The sequence below is a fragment of the Schistocerca piceifrons genome, chromosome 5 (assembly GCF_021461385.2).
Source record: "Schistocerca piceifrons isolate TAMUIC-IGC-003096 chromosome 5, iqSchPice1.1, whole genome shotgun sequence".
NCBI lineage: Eukaryota > Metazoa > Arthropoda > Insecta > Orthoptera > Acrididae > Schistocerca > Schistocerca piceifrons.
In genome coordinates this window covers 637,407,632-637,422,546 of record NC_060142.1, presented here as the reverse complement: position 1 = coordinate 637,422,546, position 14,915 = coordinate 637,407,632, and the positions used below count along the sequence as shown (strand labels likewise).

Sequence of the window (14,915 nt, the reverse complement as noted above, 5' to 3'; positions counted from 1 at the left end):
TCGAATATCAGCTGGGTTCATAATTGACATATCTATTAAATCATTATCTTTACTACTATTACGACCACCATTCTTCTCACATACCTCTGCTGACCGAGAATCTATAGAAAATTTGTTATCCACAATGATTTCTAAATCAAGTGTGTTTTTTGAGGCTCTAATCAGTAAAAGGTATATTACGAATAATCTGTAAGGTGAAACAAGAATTAATTAATGATAAAGATTTAAATCTAGTACCTTGTGTGGCATGCACAGAACAACAACTACAATACTATTGCCAGTTCACAGCAGTCACACTTCTGTTGTAAGCTAAACTCCTGTATTACTTGTGTTGCAGTGGCTTTGCACAACTGCATGGAGTATCCTAGTATGCCTCCCTCCTCAATCCAAATTAAAACACTATGGCTGGGTTTCAGGTAGGATTGCCCATTTCATTTGATGCCAAGGTGCTATTCTGACACAGATGGAGAGCCTCTGCAGTGCTGTTTGAGTTTATCATAACAACGCTAGGAAAGCCTCTAGGCCCGATGGCATTCAAAACCATGTCCTCCAATAGTTCACGGATAGAGCCATAGAGTACCCTGAACACATAAAGAATGCCATCTTAAAACACCAACACTTCTCTGACGTTTGGAAGGCGGCCAAGGTCCTGATGTTGAGGAATCCAGGGAAAGACCACTCCCTCCCACAAAATTACTGACCAGTGAGTCTGCTGTGCTTGCTCAGCAAGTTTCTTGAGAAGATAATACTAAAACGCATCACTAGGTACTGTATCGCCAATGACACCCTAAGACCAGAGCAATTCAGCTTTAGGAATCACCACTCAACAAAACAACAACTCCTCCAAATAGTCAAACATATAACACACGGCTACAACATGAACAAAGCCACAGGGGCTGTGTTCCTGGACATCGAAAAAGCTTTCAATCATTTCTGGCACAACAGCCTTATGTGCACACTAAGCAATGCTGGTTTCCCAGCGAACTCATATGTCTCATACACTCATATCTCACAAACAGACATTTCAACACTGACGTGCAGGGCAAACAATCGACACAATAGGGTATCCAAGCTGTATAGCAGGGAAGCACCTGGACACCATCTTCTTCAACCTGTACATTAATGACTTTCCAGCAACACAAAACACGATGTTAGCCATCTATGTGGATGACACAGCCATCCTTGAACAAGATTGAAAACTGTCGAACATTAATTCATGAACACAGACAGCATGCAGAACTGCCAAGCCTTGGTTGGAACAATGGTATATTAAAGTAAACGTCGACAAGTGTGAAGCAGTTCTGTTCACACGCAGACCGGATGTACTGCGCAAACATCAACACTGTCGACAGGTAACACTACATGCACACTCAATACATTTACGAAAGTCATATATCTCAGCGTCTGGCTGGATCGGAAACCTACATGGGGGGACCACATGCTATATATTGCCAACAGAGTGCATGCAAGGCTCAAACAACTCTACTCAATGTTCAACAGGAAAAGTACACTGAATAGTATGGTGTTAAGGTCCATATATATGACACTGATTAGATCTCCAATGACATACGCATCTCCTGTCTGGGGATACGCAGCTCCTACATGCCAGTGCCAACTGCAGATTATACAGAACAAAGTGCTACACATCATTAGCAACACTCCACAATACACACGCACCGTGGTTGGTTGGTCTGTGGGGGCTGAAGGGACCAGACTACAAAGGCCATCGATCCCTTTTTCCACAATCAGGAAACACCAACAAGGAACAAAAACAAGCAACAGACAGACAGACATACACAAAGACCAGTAAAGAGTAATTAAAAGCACACAGAGCGTTACAGTGGTTGGCTGACCATGGAAACAAAAAAAGGAAAAGCCGACCACCAGGAGCCACACTAAAAACCCCAACCTAAAACTGTAGGCCAAAGGCCAGACTCAATGCAAAAACAAAAAACAAAAAAAAAAAAAAAGAAACAAACCCTCAGATCGAGGGATAAAAGATCCCTGCTCGAATAAAACTCAAAACTAAGCCTGCCATCACAGCGTCATCTATTAAAAGTGCAGGGAGCATATCAGGCAGTGCAAACGTCTGCCTGAGTGCAGTTAAAAGTGGACAGTCCAACAAAATGTGGATCACTGTTAACACTGAACCACAGTGGCAGAGAGGTGGGTCCTCGGGGTGCGTCAGCCATGTGTGGCCAATGCGTTGTAGCCGGCAGAGAACAACAGAGTCCTTGCGAGAGGCCCGAAAGGAGGAGTGCCACACACCGGTAGTCTCCTTGACGATCTGAAGTGTGTTGGGTGAAGGCAGTGTGCGCTATTCATCACCCCAGGTGCTAAGGACCTTCTGCCACAAAACTGACTGGAGATCACACTCCGAAAGGCCAATCTACAGGGCTGGTGCGCTGATAGCCTGTTTGGCCAGCATGTCAACACGTTCATTACCCAGGATGCCAACATTACCCAGGGTCCACACATAGACCATGGAGTGGCTGCAACGGGCAAGGGTATGTAGGGTCTCCTGGATAGGCATCACCAGATGAGAGCGAGGAAAACGCTGGTCAACAGCTTGTAAACCATTCAGGGAGTCACTACAGATAACGAAGGACTCACCTGAGCAGTAGCAGATATACTCTAGGGCGCGGGAGATGGCAACGAGCTCTACAGTGAAAACACTGCAGCCATCCAGCCATGAGCATTGTTCAGGTTGTTCCCCAAGAGTAAAAGCATACCCAACTTGACCAGCGACCACTGAACCATTGGTATAGACTGTGGCAGAGCTGGGAAACGCAGGAAGGATGGAAAGAAAGCATCGGCGGAGGGCCTCAGGAGGGACTGAGTCCTTCGGTACCTGTGCCAAATCCAGCCAAAGACGCACCATGGATCTTCCCAATGAATGCCGCCTTGAAACACTCGAGGAAGTATTCAAAAAACATGCCACATGACTATACAGGAACTTGAGATACTTGAACAGTCCTTTCATCCTTAATCTGGGAAACTATGATCACAACCATAGGTGAAAGCATAAGTGGCCAAAGGCACTACTAGATAGAGCATAACCACCTATGGCAAGCTGACATACACCCACAAGTGACAACATCTGCAGCTCCCTGCATATCAGCAACACTGACTGGATATGCCAGATGCTATTACAGCTGACCTAAAGGCTACAGCAGGGAAAACAACAAGCTTGCACACTAATGCACAGACAAATCGCCAACACTACTCTACACTGTGAATCCAATATGTGACACATCAGACACAAAATGATGATAAACCTAACTGTTACAGGTTTGCTGAAGCTGACCAAGAACACCAGCATCCAGCAGCAGCCACCGAGTAACACAACCGCACAACGTCAAAGGTATCAACCTGCATGATACCCACTACTAACAAAACCTGCCCTTGCATGGCCTGTCACAGGCAGCAAGAAAACAGCTACTGCTCTTACAACCCAATCCAACTATTGCAGAGGTTTTCTTCCCTTTGCCCTTCAAACTGCTTCCCTTCGTTTAACTTTTGACCCAATCTACCCCCAGATGAGCGCGTGTTAATGGTTAACCTTAACCAGACGTACGCAAACATAGCAGTACCCACATCCTGTGAAACCTCACTTTATGGAAAACTAGCCCTTAAGCACAGATGGTAGTAGACCTTTTGTGTTGGCCATCATGCCAGTGTGGGCGTGGAGGGGCTCCACTTAAAAAGTGTTTAGGGGGAATACCAAATGGGATGAGGCATGAATGGGAATCTGGATTTAGAGAGGTTGCTACGGCAGCATCCCATGCAGTTGTGCAAAGCCACTGTGCCAGGCGGGGGGGGGGGGGGGGGGGGTGTGACATAGTAGTTAGTGCATCTCGTAGTGAACACGAGCAGGTTCGAATCCTGGCCTTGGTACAGATTTTCAGTCTGATATACAGTTAAAATTAAGATGGAATAACTTGTGACTTGGGTGAAAAAAACTTCCTGAAATTAAAAAAGGACTTTAGAAATGAATTCATTAGATATTTGTAAGTATTTGTGTGAATAATTCCAGCATTTCATACTGTAATTGAGACTTACATCTTTCCAACAATACCAAATTAAAATTGGTTAATAAATATAAGACTTATAGTGTTTACAAACTTATAAGCCACTTTGTCTTTTAAACACCAGTTTGTGAAAATGGCACAATTTCGAAACAGCCTCCTTACCCTACTTTCAACCAAAAAATTTTGGAAAAATTATTTCAACCACCTTTCATCATGTATACTTCATTACACCAAATTTTCGCAAACATCTGTGATATGAGAGCAACAGCCACAGACAGGGTGATTCCACATGAAATAGGCCCAATGGTAATGAACAAAGCTATAACGCTAGAATAAAAAGACCTTCACTACTAAGGTTGTCAGGGGCTCTAAATATAACTCAACATGCACCCACAAACAGCTTTTAAAATCAGCCCAGTAACATAAAAACTCTGGTGGTAAATAAAATTACAAAATTATTCTACAATAATTTCTTCTGGACAATCTATTCCATAGAAGATTATTTCATTAAACACTGGTAGCATCTGTACCACAGCACAAATTACTGTTACTCTGTTGTTAAAACTATGTTGCAATTGTAACATCAGTCAATAGTGACAATGGCTAGAATGTTCATTTTTATTTAATTTACAGCACTGTGTTATTTAGCAGTTTGGTAATGGACAGCAAGCAACCATAAGCTCTAACAAATTGGGTTCATATGGCCTGTGAACTGCTCACTTCACATCATTTCAACAGAAATCTTGTTAATGACCTATGGAACGCGAACTAACTAACTAATGTGCACTAATGGAGATAGCGCAGCAAGCACCTCACAAGAAAAGAATTCCAAGTGACAATCACAGGCTCATGTGTTGTAATACATGGCACACTAAATTACGTGGCCAACCTCACTGAACATACAAAATCCTTATCACAGAAAAAGACCATTAACTCTCTTTCCCTTCGAGTAAATTTGTTGAGAGTTTAGGCTGCTTTTATTAATTTTTCTTGGCATTTGATTCACCACACTGGCATCAATCATGTTATCTTTATCAGTATGATCCATATTTTCCTGTACCTATGAAATAATAAACATGAGAAAATCAGAACAAAAAAGTTGTACATTCTCCCTAATAGTCTGATGTCCCAGCTCTAAATTTCTAAAAATGAGGGAAGACTTTGGGCCAACAGCATTTAGTCTCTATCCACAGCTAACTTCACTAATCAAACAATAAAATCCAGTGCTGAAAATTGTGTTCAAATTATTTGTGCTGTAATGAGTGATGAAGCACTTCCTGATCTATCACAACTGCACCCTTTGCTTGATGTTTCTACTTTCACTGATGATCAGTGTGAAGCACAATGTATACCTAAAGTGACAGAACTGAATGCACGAGACGCCCTCTGCACCCCTCCTACACTTGCAGCATTCTAAGTGTGCCGTGACACCAATTCTCTCCACTTCCTGCAACCTCTTCTAAAAATAACAACAATTGGATGAACAGTAAATTATTTCTATTGAAAAAACAACAATACTATGAAAAAGATCGATTGCTAGTCACTACATGTAGGAGACGGTGAGTCACACACAGGCAGAACAAAGAGACTGCCACACATTAAGGTTTTGACCAAAAGACCTCCTCCTGATATAGAGGGCACGTGCACACGCACGCACAAGCGAGGCCACTGTCTCAGAGATAGAGAGAGAGAGAGAGAGAGAGAGAGAGAGAGAGAGAGAGAGAGAGAGAGAGCTTAATGTATAGCAGTCTTCTTGCTGGGACTATCTGCAAGTCAACAACTCCTCCATATGGTGAGTTGCGATCTATCCTTTTCATATTATTGTTATCATTTCCATCCAGGACCTACAAGTCTTTTTTACATTTGATTAATATTGAAGAATTATGTTCAACATAAGAAACTAGCAATTCTTACAGTTTATCAAACCAATCTTGAGAACATCAACAACACATTTGTTCCATGAAAAACATTTTGTTCTGTGTACTTTGTGCCTTGTAGAGGTGAACGTGATTAATAATGCCCTCACTGTTTACTGATCACAGCTTCTAAACTTCTCTCTATCTTTTATTTACTACCATATCTCTACAAGATTTGTACAGTGTAGTCCATAAAAGATATATAAAATATACTGACTAAACAAACACTGTTTTGGCCTTATTTCACAATTTTATTATTAATGTTATTGCACAACCTAGGTTTGCAGTTATAAGCCCATTTTCAAGTACATTACTGATTCCCAGATGGGCTTATAACTAGAAACCTACATTGGGTAATAACATTAATAATACACATGTGAAACAAGGCCAAAAACAGTATTAGCTTAGTTCACCTACAATGTTTCACCAGTAACCCACAGTTGATTCAATGACAACAAAATACACTGTTTATAATATGAGATGGTGGTTCACTTGTATCTCAAAAGTTTTGTTAACATTTACCCACAGATTTGTCAAACTACCTGAAACATAGGGGGAATTTTTCTGAAAGCTATACCATTGAATGTAATGGTATTCACAAAGATGAGGATACAAAGAACACAATGAGAGAAGGGAGTAAATGAAAATCAATAAAATAATTTCATAATACATAGCATATAGGCCTAATACTAATTATTCCAGAAACCACACAAAAAAACTACATATTTGGAAATCCCTCAACAATGTCCTACAAGAATTTCAGACGGACCACACAGTGATATCCACATAAACATCAGAGAAATTATGAATCTAAGAAAGAAAAAAAGGGTTTTTTGAATTCAGTCATTGTCTCCTCCAAATCAAAGCAAAATTTATACCCAACAGACAAATCAAGAGAGCGAATATAAGTTTCAGAACAGATCACAAATAGGCTACCTACAACTAAACAAAAAAGAAGGAACAGAAAAAAAATTAAGGGTATCAAGAGCAACGACTGGACAGAATTGTTAGAAAAAATTGAAGAACTGATGAAACTGTGGCAACCACTAAGAATAATGAAACACATATGGTGGAACATGACAAGTGACAGAACCAATGAAGACAGAATAAAAGCCTGGAGAAAATTTAACAGGCACACAAAATCGGAAATATGAGAAGAATTCAACAAGCTACAGACCTCTTCGAAAATAATCCATAGAGAAAAAAGAGGTTACAAAAACAACGGTTTGAAGAAGATAGGGCTTCAAAACATTCAGAGAAAGTATGACAGGTTATCAACCCCACGCTTCAAAAGTCATATTGTAACACTGGAGACAAATCCAAAAAAGAACTGAAATATTAACATAATAGTTTGACACATTACTCAGGTGAGATAAACTCACATGGATACTACATTTCAAAAAGTGTGAACCTAATCTGGATTCCAATTTTCTAACACACAAAGAAAGCATGAACATAATAAAATCATTGAAAACTAACAGAGCACTTACAGAAGATGGATGTTGCAAAACTGGAAAGTAGACCACAAAAACATTACACCCAACATACACAAAGCATCTACATCATCTGGGAAGCAGGAAAGGTACCGGAAGAACAGAAGCTGGCCCCAATACAACCACTCCACTTGAAATTAGACAAAAAAGAGACCATAATAACTTCAGAGAAATTTCACTACTACCTGACACATACAAAATTCTGTCCAGAACCTTGTTAAATCGGTTACAGCCTCTGATATCTCCACAGATATGAGACTACCAGGTAGGGTTCAGGAAGTAAATATCATGCAGCGACATATCTGGGGCTTAGAACAATATTAACAATGAGATATTCTAGGACTACCACAATATTTGTTGACTTCACAATGGCCTATGACTCCACAGACAGAGAACTCTGGAAGGCATGAAGGTGGAAAAGACCAAAAAGGTAATTCAGGAAACATTAACAAATCCAAAGTTAAATTCAAAAAAGCTCTAGAGGCAAGACACAAAATCTAAGTAAAAACAGGACTGCAAATCTTCTTCTTCTTTCTTTTTTTTAAAAAAAAAAGAAAGAAAAAAGAAAAAGAAACAGTACATGTTTGCCAAATCCACAGACAGAAAGACATTGGTACCCAAGTATGAAAAAACAACACATGTGGAAAGATTCAAATACCTTGGAGAGGTCATACAGAAAACAGGGCAGAACTTGGCATCCAATGAAAAAAGGATCACAAAACTACAAAAGGCATACAGATTTACACAGAATAACTGCAACAAAAGAAGTATCTGTATCAGTACCAAATTACATACACTATACTACAGTAATCTTACCAAAAGCCGTGCATGCTTCAGAAACAACAGGAAAAATGGAAATGAAAGAGAAACAGGATATAAAATCTGTTAAATCTGAGCTCAAGAGGGTAATCAGTAAGCCAAAAATTGATTATTTTAGGACACTCCTCAGAGACATTCACTGGACTGATGTTTACAGTGCTCATGGCATGAATGAAAAATATAACATTTTTGCTAATAAAGTGCTTACCTTATTTGAACACTGCTTTCCCCCAAAACTTACCAAGGTTAGAGCAAAGTCTACAAAGAAGCCATGGATTACTCGAGGAATAGGGGTATCTTGTAAAACAAAAAGAAAACTGTATCTGTCAATCCGAAACATTTCCAATGTTGATGCTATAGCACATTATAAGAAATACTGCAAAATATTAAAGACTGTAATACGGATGTCAAAGCAAATATATTACAAGGAAAAGATAGTCATATCAGATAACAAAATAAAGACAATATGGGATATAGTGAAGGAGGAGACCGGTAGAACCAGACATGAAGAGGAACAAATAGCATTAAGAGTAAATGATGCATTGGTGACAGATGTGTATAGTGTTGCAGAACTTTTTAACAAACATTTTATAACTGTTACTGAAAAGATGGGGTTGTCAGGTTCGGTAGATGCTGCTATGGATTACCTTAGACCAGACATTTCAAGTAACTTCCATAATATGAATTTGACCCTCACTACCCCAACAGAAATAATGTCCAAAATAAAATCTTTAAAATCAAAAACATCTAGTGGGTATGATGAAATATCAACAAAGTTAATTAAAGAATGTGATTCTGAGCTAAGTAACATATTAAGCTATCTGTGTAACCAGTCGTTTATCAGTGGAATATTTCCCGAATGGCTGAAATATGCTGAAGTTAAGCCACTGTTTAAGAAGGTAGATAAAGAAATAGCATCAAATTTCCGTCCAATTTCACTGTTGCCAGCATTCTCAAAAATTTTCGAAAAAGTAATGTACAGTCGTCTTTATAACCATCTTATCTCAAATAACATACTGTCAAAGTCACAGTTTGGATTTCTAAAAGGTTCTGATATTGAGAAGGCTATCTACACTTACAGTGAAAATGTACTTAATTCATTAGACAAAAAATTGCAGGCAACTGGTATATTTGACTGTGTAAATCACAATATCCTTTTAAGTAAACTAGAATATTATAGTGTAACAGGAAATGCTGCAAAATGGTTCAAATCTTATATCTCTGGCAGGAAACAAAGGGTGTTATTAGGAAAGAGACATGTATCAAGCTATCAGGCATCATCCAACTGGGAACTAATTACATGTGGGGTCCCACAAGGTTCCATTTTGGGGCCCTTACTTTTTCTTGTGTATATCAATGACCTTTCATCAGTAACATTACCAGATGCCAAGTTTGTTTTGTTTGCTGATGATACAAACATTGCAATAAATAGCAAATCAAGTGTAGTCTTAGAAAGATCAGCCAATAAAATATTTGTAGACATTAATCACTGGTTCCTAGCCAATTCTTTGTCACTAAACTTTGAAAAAACACACTACATGCAGTTCAGAACTTGTAAGGGGTGTCCCAAGAGTATATGTCTAACATATGATGACAAGAAGATAGAAGAAGTGGACGGTGTTAAATTCTTGGGATTACAGCTTGATAATAAATTCAACTGGGAGGAGCACACCACAGAACTGCTGAAGCGTCTTAACAAATCTCTGTTTGCAATGCGAATTTTGTCAGACATAGGGGATATAAAAATGAAAAAGCTGGCATACTATGCTTACTTTCATTCCATAATGTCATATGGGATTATTTTCTGGGGTAATTCATCAAGCCAAGCTAAAGTTTTCCGGGCACAAAAACGTGCAGTAAGAATTATATGTGGTGTGAACTCAAGAACATCCTGCAGAAGCCTGTTTAGGGAACTAGGGATACTAACTACAGCTTCCCAATATATTTATTCCTTAATGAAATTTGTCATTAAAAATATATCACTTTTTCAAACCAACAGCTCAATTCATGGAATCAATACTAGAAATAAGAATAATCTTCACAAGGATTTAAAGTCACTTAGTCTTGTACAAAAAGGTGTGCATTATTCAGGAACACACATTTTCAATAACTTGCCAGCAGCCATAAAAAGCTTAACAACCAATGAAATTCAGTTTAAGAGAAGCCTAAAGGATTTATTGGTGGCCAACTCCTTCTACTCCATTGATGAATTTCTGAGGAAAACCAACTGATTTGTATATAAGTACAACATAACTTCTGCACAATTTCAGTGCAGTAATGTGTTCACTGAAAATTTGTGTGTGTGTGTGTGTGTGTGTGTGTGTATGTGTGTGTGTGTGTGTGTGTGTGTGTGTGTGTAAGTATAATCTAACTTCTGCACCTTTTCAGTGCAGTAATGTGTTCATTGTAAATAAGTATTACAGTAGTTGTATTACATGTTTCTTACCTTATAAATAAATATAAAACTTTTTTATTTTAAATTCAGTGCAATAGTATTTGTAAAATGACTCTTAGTGTTCATTAAAAAATGACGATCATTCCACTTGGGACCTGTGGAATGGTACATTAGCTTATTTGTTTTAGTTTAAATATTTGTCATGTATTGTTGTTTTTCTGACATGTTCCACATCCTGGAGGACCTCCTCACTATGGATCAATTGGAATGAAAGTAAATCTAATCTAATCTAATTGAGAAATATCTACAGGTCGGTTAAGAAAGAACATATCTGGATAGAGAGACCAGCAAAGAACTGAACATATAGACAGAAACAATTACAAACACCATCAAAGTTCTATAGAAACAGACATAGGATGAATCAGGACAGACTAACAAAGATGATTTTTTGACACAGTTATAACTAATATAGTGAAAATTTAATGAGTAAAAGAAATCAGCAAAGACCTCATGGAACTAAACAGCTCCAAAGAAGAAACACAGGCAGTGAAAAAATACATTAAACACAAATTTGAGCAAATGCTCAAAGAGAAAAAAATAAACAGAATGAAGGAAAAAGAAATACAGTGAGCACACAAAAGGTTTTTTGAAAACATGAACAGAGGACAGGTGATAAAAATTGTGCTTTAGTACTCTCCTTTAGAGTTAAATACTAATGCCACCAACAATTTCCTACTAATCACGAGTCCCGTAACACAAATGATACTAAGAGATTCGCTCTCCAAAATGTTTCTAGGATAAACTACACTATATAACATGATGTAGAATGAGGAGGGGAGCAAAATTTTTAACATATGTTCTTCAGTCTAGTGGCCACAGTATTATGTATCATGACAATTTGTCCATGACTATATCCTAGTATTTATTGTGCTGTAGCAGTTAATATGACAACCTAGGGGAACATTGTATTTGTATGGTGTTTGGTTTAGCAATTGCTACAGTGATTTTCCAAACCTGAGGTCATTTTACAATGCCACTGGAAATAAGAACAAGTCCACAGGGGCAGAGGTGACAATAATATGAAGCTACGTGTGGCCTCTAGAGCAGCTTTCATTTGCACATTCTTTTCTCACAAGAAAACATCGAGAGACCAATCTTAATTTAATTTGTAGAACCTTAGTGAACTGAGAACTGTTGAGAAGCCTGTTACGATATAGTGATTCCGACTACCAGTTTCAGCAACAAACCAAACGACTAAAACTCAGTAAATTTCCTGTCAAAACTTGAATAAATATAGATGCAACAATCTTGCAGTAACTTACACACAATCTGCAAACTGACCAAATGTTATATCAATTACATAATGAATTAGAAACCTCAACTACGGAAGTTTTATCATTCTTCACAATGTAATTGACAGGAAAGAGGTGCGAATATAACTTATTAAAAGCTCTAGACATAATATCAGGCAATCGTTTGGTACTATTCATGTCACATCTGAAAACGAAACAACATTCATTCCATAGATAACCACCAATGTTTTGACAGAAATGGAAAAAACTTCTAAAATATTGTGTTGACTTCAAAACATTTATTGCAAAGCCTCTATCCAAATCATCAGTAATTTATACACTCGACAAAACACGTCACATTCCACATATACACAAGATAACTACCACAAGTTAACAGCTTCAGATGAATTTTCTGTGAAATATAGAAATCACACAGTGTCACTTTCAGTCAGTCAAAAAACACAACATTTCTCCGGTGAATAATACACAACACATCTTAATGTCTCTGCCTGTTTCTGTCCATATCCCTGTCGCGTCTACGGATATCTCTATCCATGTCGTTGCCCCTGTTTGTCCTCTGATGCTCTCTTTCCCTTTCACCTCTGTCTCTGTGTCCCTGCCTTCCAACAGGTGATTTCGAACGGTGGCGTCTTTCCCTGCTTCTACTACGGCGTACTTTCTTTTCACGATCATTTCTATCCATGCGATTCCTTTCTCGTTCTCTGCTTCGCCTCCGTTCTCTGTCGCGATTCCTCTCGCGAGACAAGCTTCTCCGGCGGTTAGGCGATCTCCTCATTTTCTCTTCTCGCCCGCGCGGATAATGGCTCTCAACCTGCGGCGGTGGTTCTACAGGTTTAACTATCTCCTCTTCATCTCCTGAGGATTCAATACCTTCATCGATATCGTCGTCCAATGCTGAAACTTTGGCGTCAAGCTCATTATTTTCTTCCAAAACATGTCTCTTCTGAATTCTTGGTAAAATTACATCACAAACTCTTTCCTCACGTAAGAGCTCATCAATAAATTCATCCATATACACCAACTCAAAATGCCCCTGTCTATTTTGTCTTCGCAACTTTCTGCTGTCATTAAACAGTGGTTCCAAATACTTGTAGCAATCCAAAGATGAGCCTACCAGTCTCATGTACATTGCACCTAGCGCACGAACGTATTTAAATTCTTCGTTCTTTATAAATTCTACTACAATGTCTTTCTCTGGCTGAATCTGCAACATCTTCAGTACCAGACACAGAAAAGGTGTTGGCTTGATATTGCCACCATATACTCCACCTATATATCGCAATTCCATTGCTTTGTCCACGAGCAACTCTGCACTTAACGCGAAGCATTCTTCTTTCCAGTATTTGCAGTCGTATATTCTAGCTCTTATTATTTTTTCTACTAGATACTGCGGATTTGTACCTCTCACAGACTTCGCATCCTTCACAGTCCTGTTCGCCATATTTACAAACTAAAGTTTGATATAAACATGAAGACACAAGACATTAATCCAAAGATATCACAGCGCAAAGAAGACTACCTCGCACACAAGAAATTCTAGTATTGAGTACACTGGTGCCGACAGCAAAGCAAGAAAAGTGACGTAGCTAACAGAAATTAATGCATCCAGTTGGTTGTTTCTTTTTTATTATTTTTACTTCGGGTCATTCAGTCATTGCTGCGTAATAATAATATCTTTATTCACTCAATATCCGCTTCTTTGAGTTTGGCTTCCTTTCCCTGACCCTTAAATTTTACTATTAAACTTTATATCTCTATCTGTCAGTTACAATTACATTCGATTGTTTTTCTTGTAGGTTTTAATGTTCGGTTCATATAGCAAGAACCTGACTGACACTGGTGCGGGATTTTATTCCTAAAGCCGCATTCATACACGCATTTAATGTGGCGCCACAGCTTGTGGCTTGCTGTAGTGGCATCGTGAACTACCTTTCACACAGGACGCCACAGATTCTACGTAGTTGGGCAACTTTCAGTATGGTGTCAACTGAAATCATATGGGCGGATACGAATGTTATACTACAGGTTATGTCCATAGAGCTGTGATGAGTTAAATGCAAGGAAGAAGAAACCGATATACTGGATCCAAAAATAGATTTCGCACAGGGATAAATCAAGGGAAACAAACACATTTATAAAAGAAATAACACTTAAGAGACGAAAATACTGTCAAAATGGCAAACTAACTAACAGCTGGCATGTAAATATCATCTGCAGACACACCACAGTTCCAAGATTTTAGAATCTTATTGTATTCGTTAATATAAGCAATCTGAATAACTAATTTTTACTTTAACAACCGCCACATCACGCTAGGGAGCTGTTTCCTGCATGTAATCCACAATTTATACTATTCTTGGTCCCACAAATTAAGAAGTTTATACGATTCGTTCTTTGGTTACATATATTAAGTTTCTTTATTTATTCCTTCGTGAGCTATGTCATTGGTTTGCAAAAGCGCGCGCGCGTGCACACACACACACACATTGCTGCAGAAAATCAAACATAGGTTGCTGTTCTTGTACTTTTCTAGAACCTGCGGAAGTGTACGTGCCGACCATTGTCTTCACTTTTTCAGAAATAAAATAAAAAAACACTGAAATCGAATGGACTGCAGAAAAAATTACTGCACGGTAATTGCGACAGAATACTCGTGTCTCCCAATACTGAATAATTCGACCAGAGAGCAGTGGTGGTAGGAAAGTGGTGCAACAAAGTGCAACCAAGTTGAACTCTTTGTAGTGCGACTAAAGTTGCGTCTCTTTAGTTGCTCCCCTAAGAACTGGGAGTTCATACACGCAACTGCGGTATGTCACTAACTGTGGTGACACTTTTATTGCTCTTGTGAACCCGGCTTAATAATAAGTGCCAAAAACTTGTTCCTCAGCTCACTGCATTGAAATATTATAAGTTTCATGCCTCTCTGAGTAGTATCACACAATCACAGA

The 14,915-nt window shown here is 38.6% G+C and overlaps 1 protein-coding gene across 1 annotated transcript; it reads right to left on the bottom strand.

Moving 5' to 3' along the window:
* Positions 1–12,230: 12,230 nt before the first annotated feature.
* LOC124798377 (pre-mRNA-splicing factor 38) lies at positions 12,231–13,441 on the bottom strand. Its single transcript, XM_047261747.1, has one exon. It carries the CDS (start codon positions 13,406–13,408, stop codon positions 12,443–12,445), a length of 966 nt encoding a protein of 321 aa, XP_047117703.1. The 5' UTR covers positions 13,409–13,441; the 3' UTR covers positions 12,231–12,442.
* Between the last annotated feature and the right edge of the window lie 1,474 nt (positions 13,442–14,915).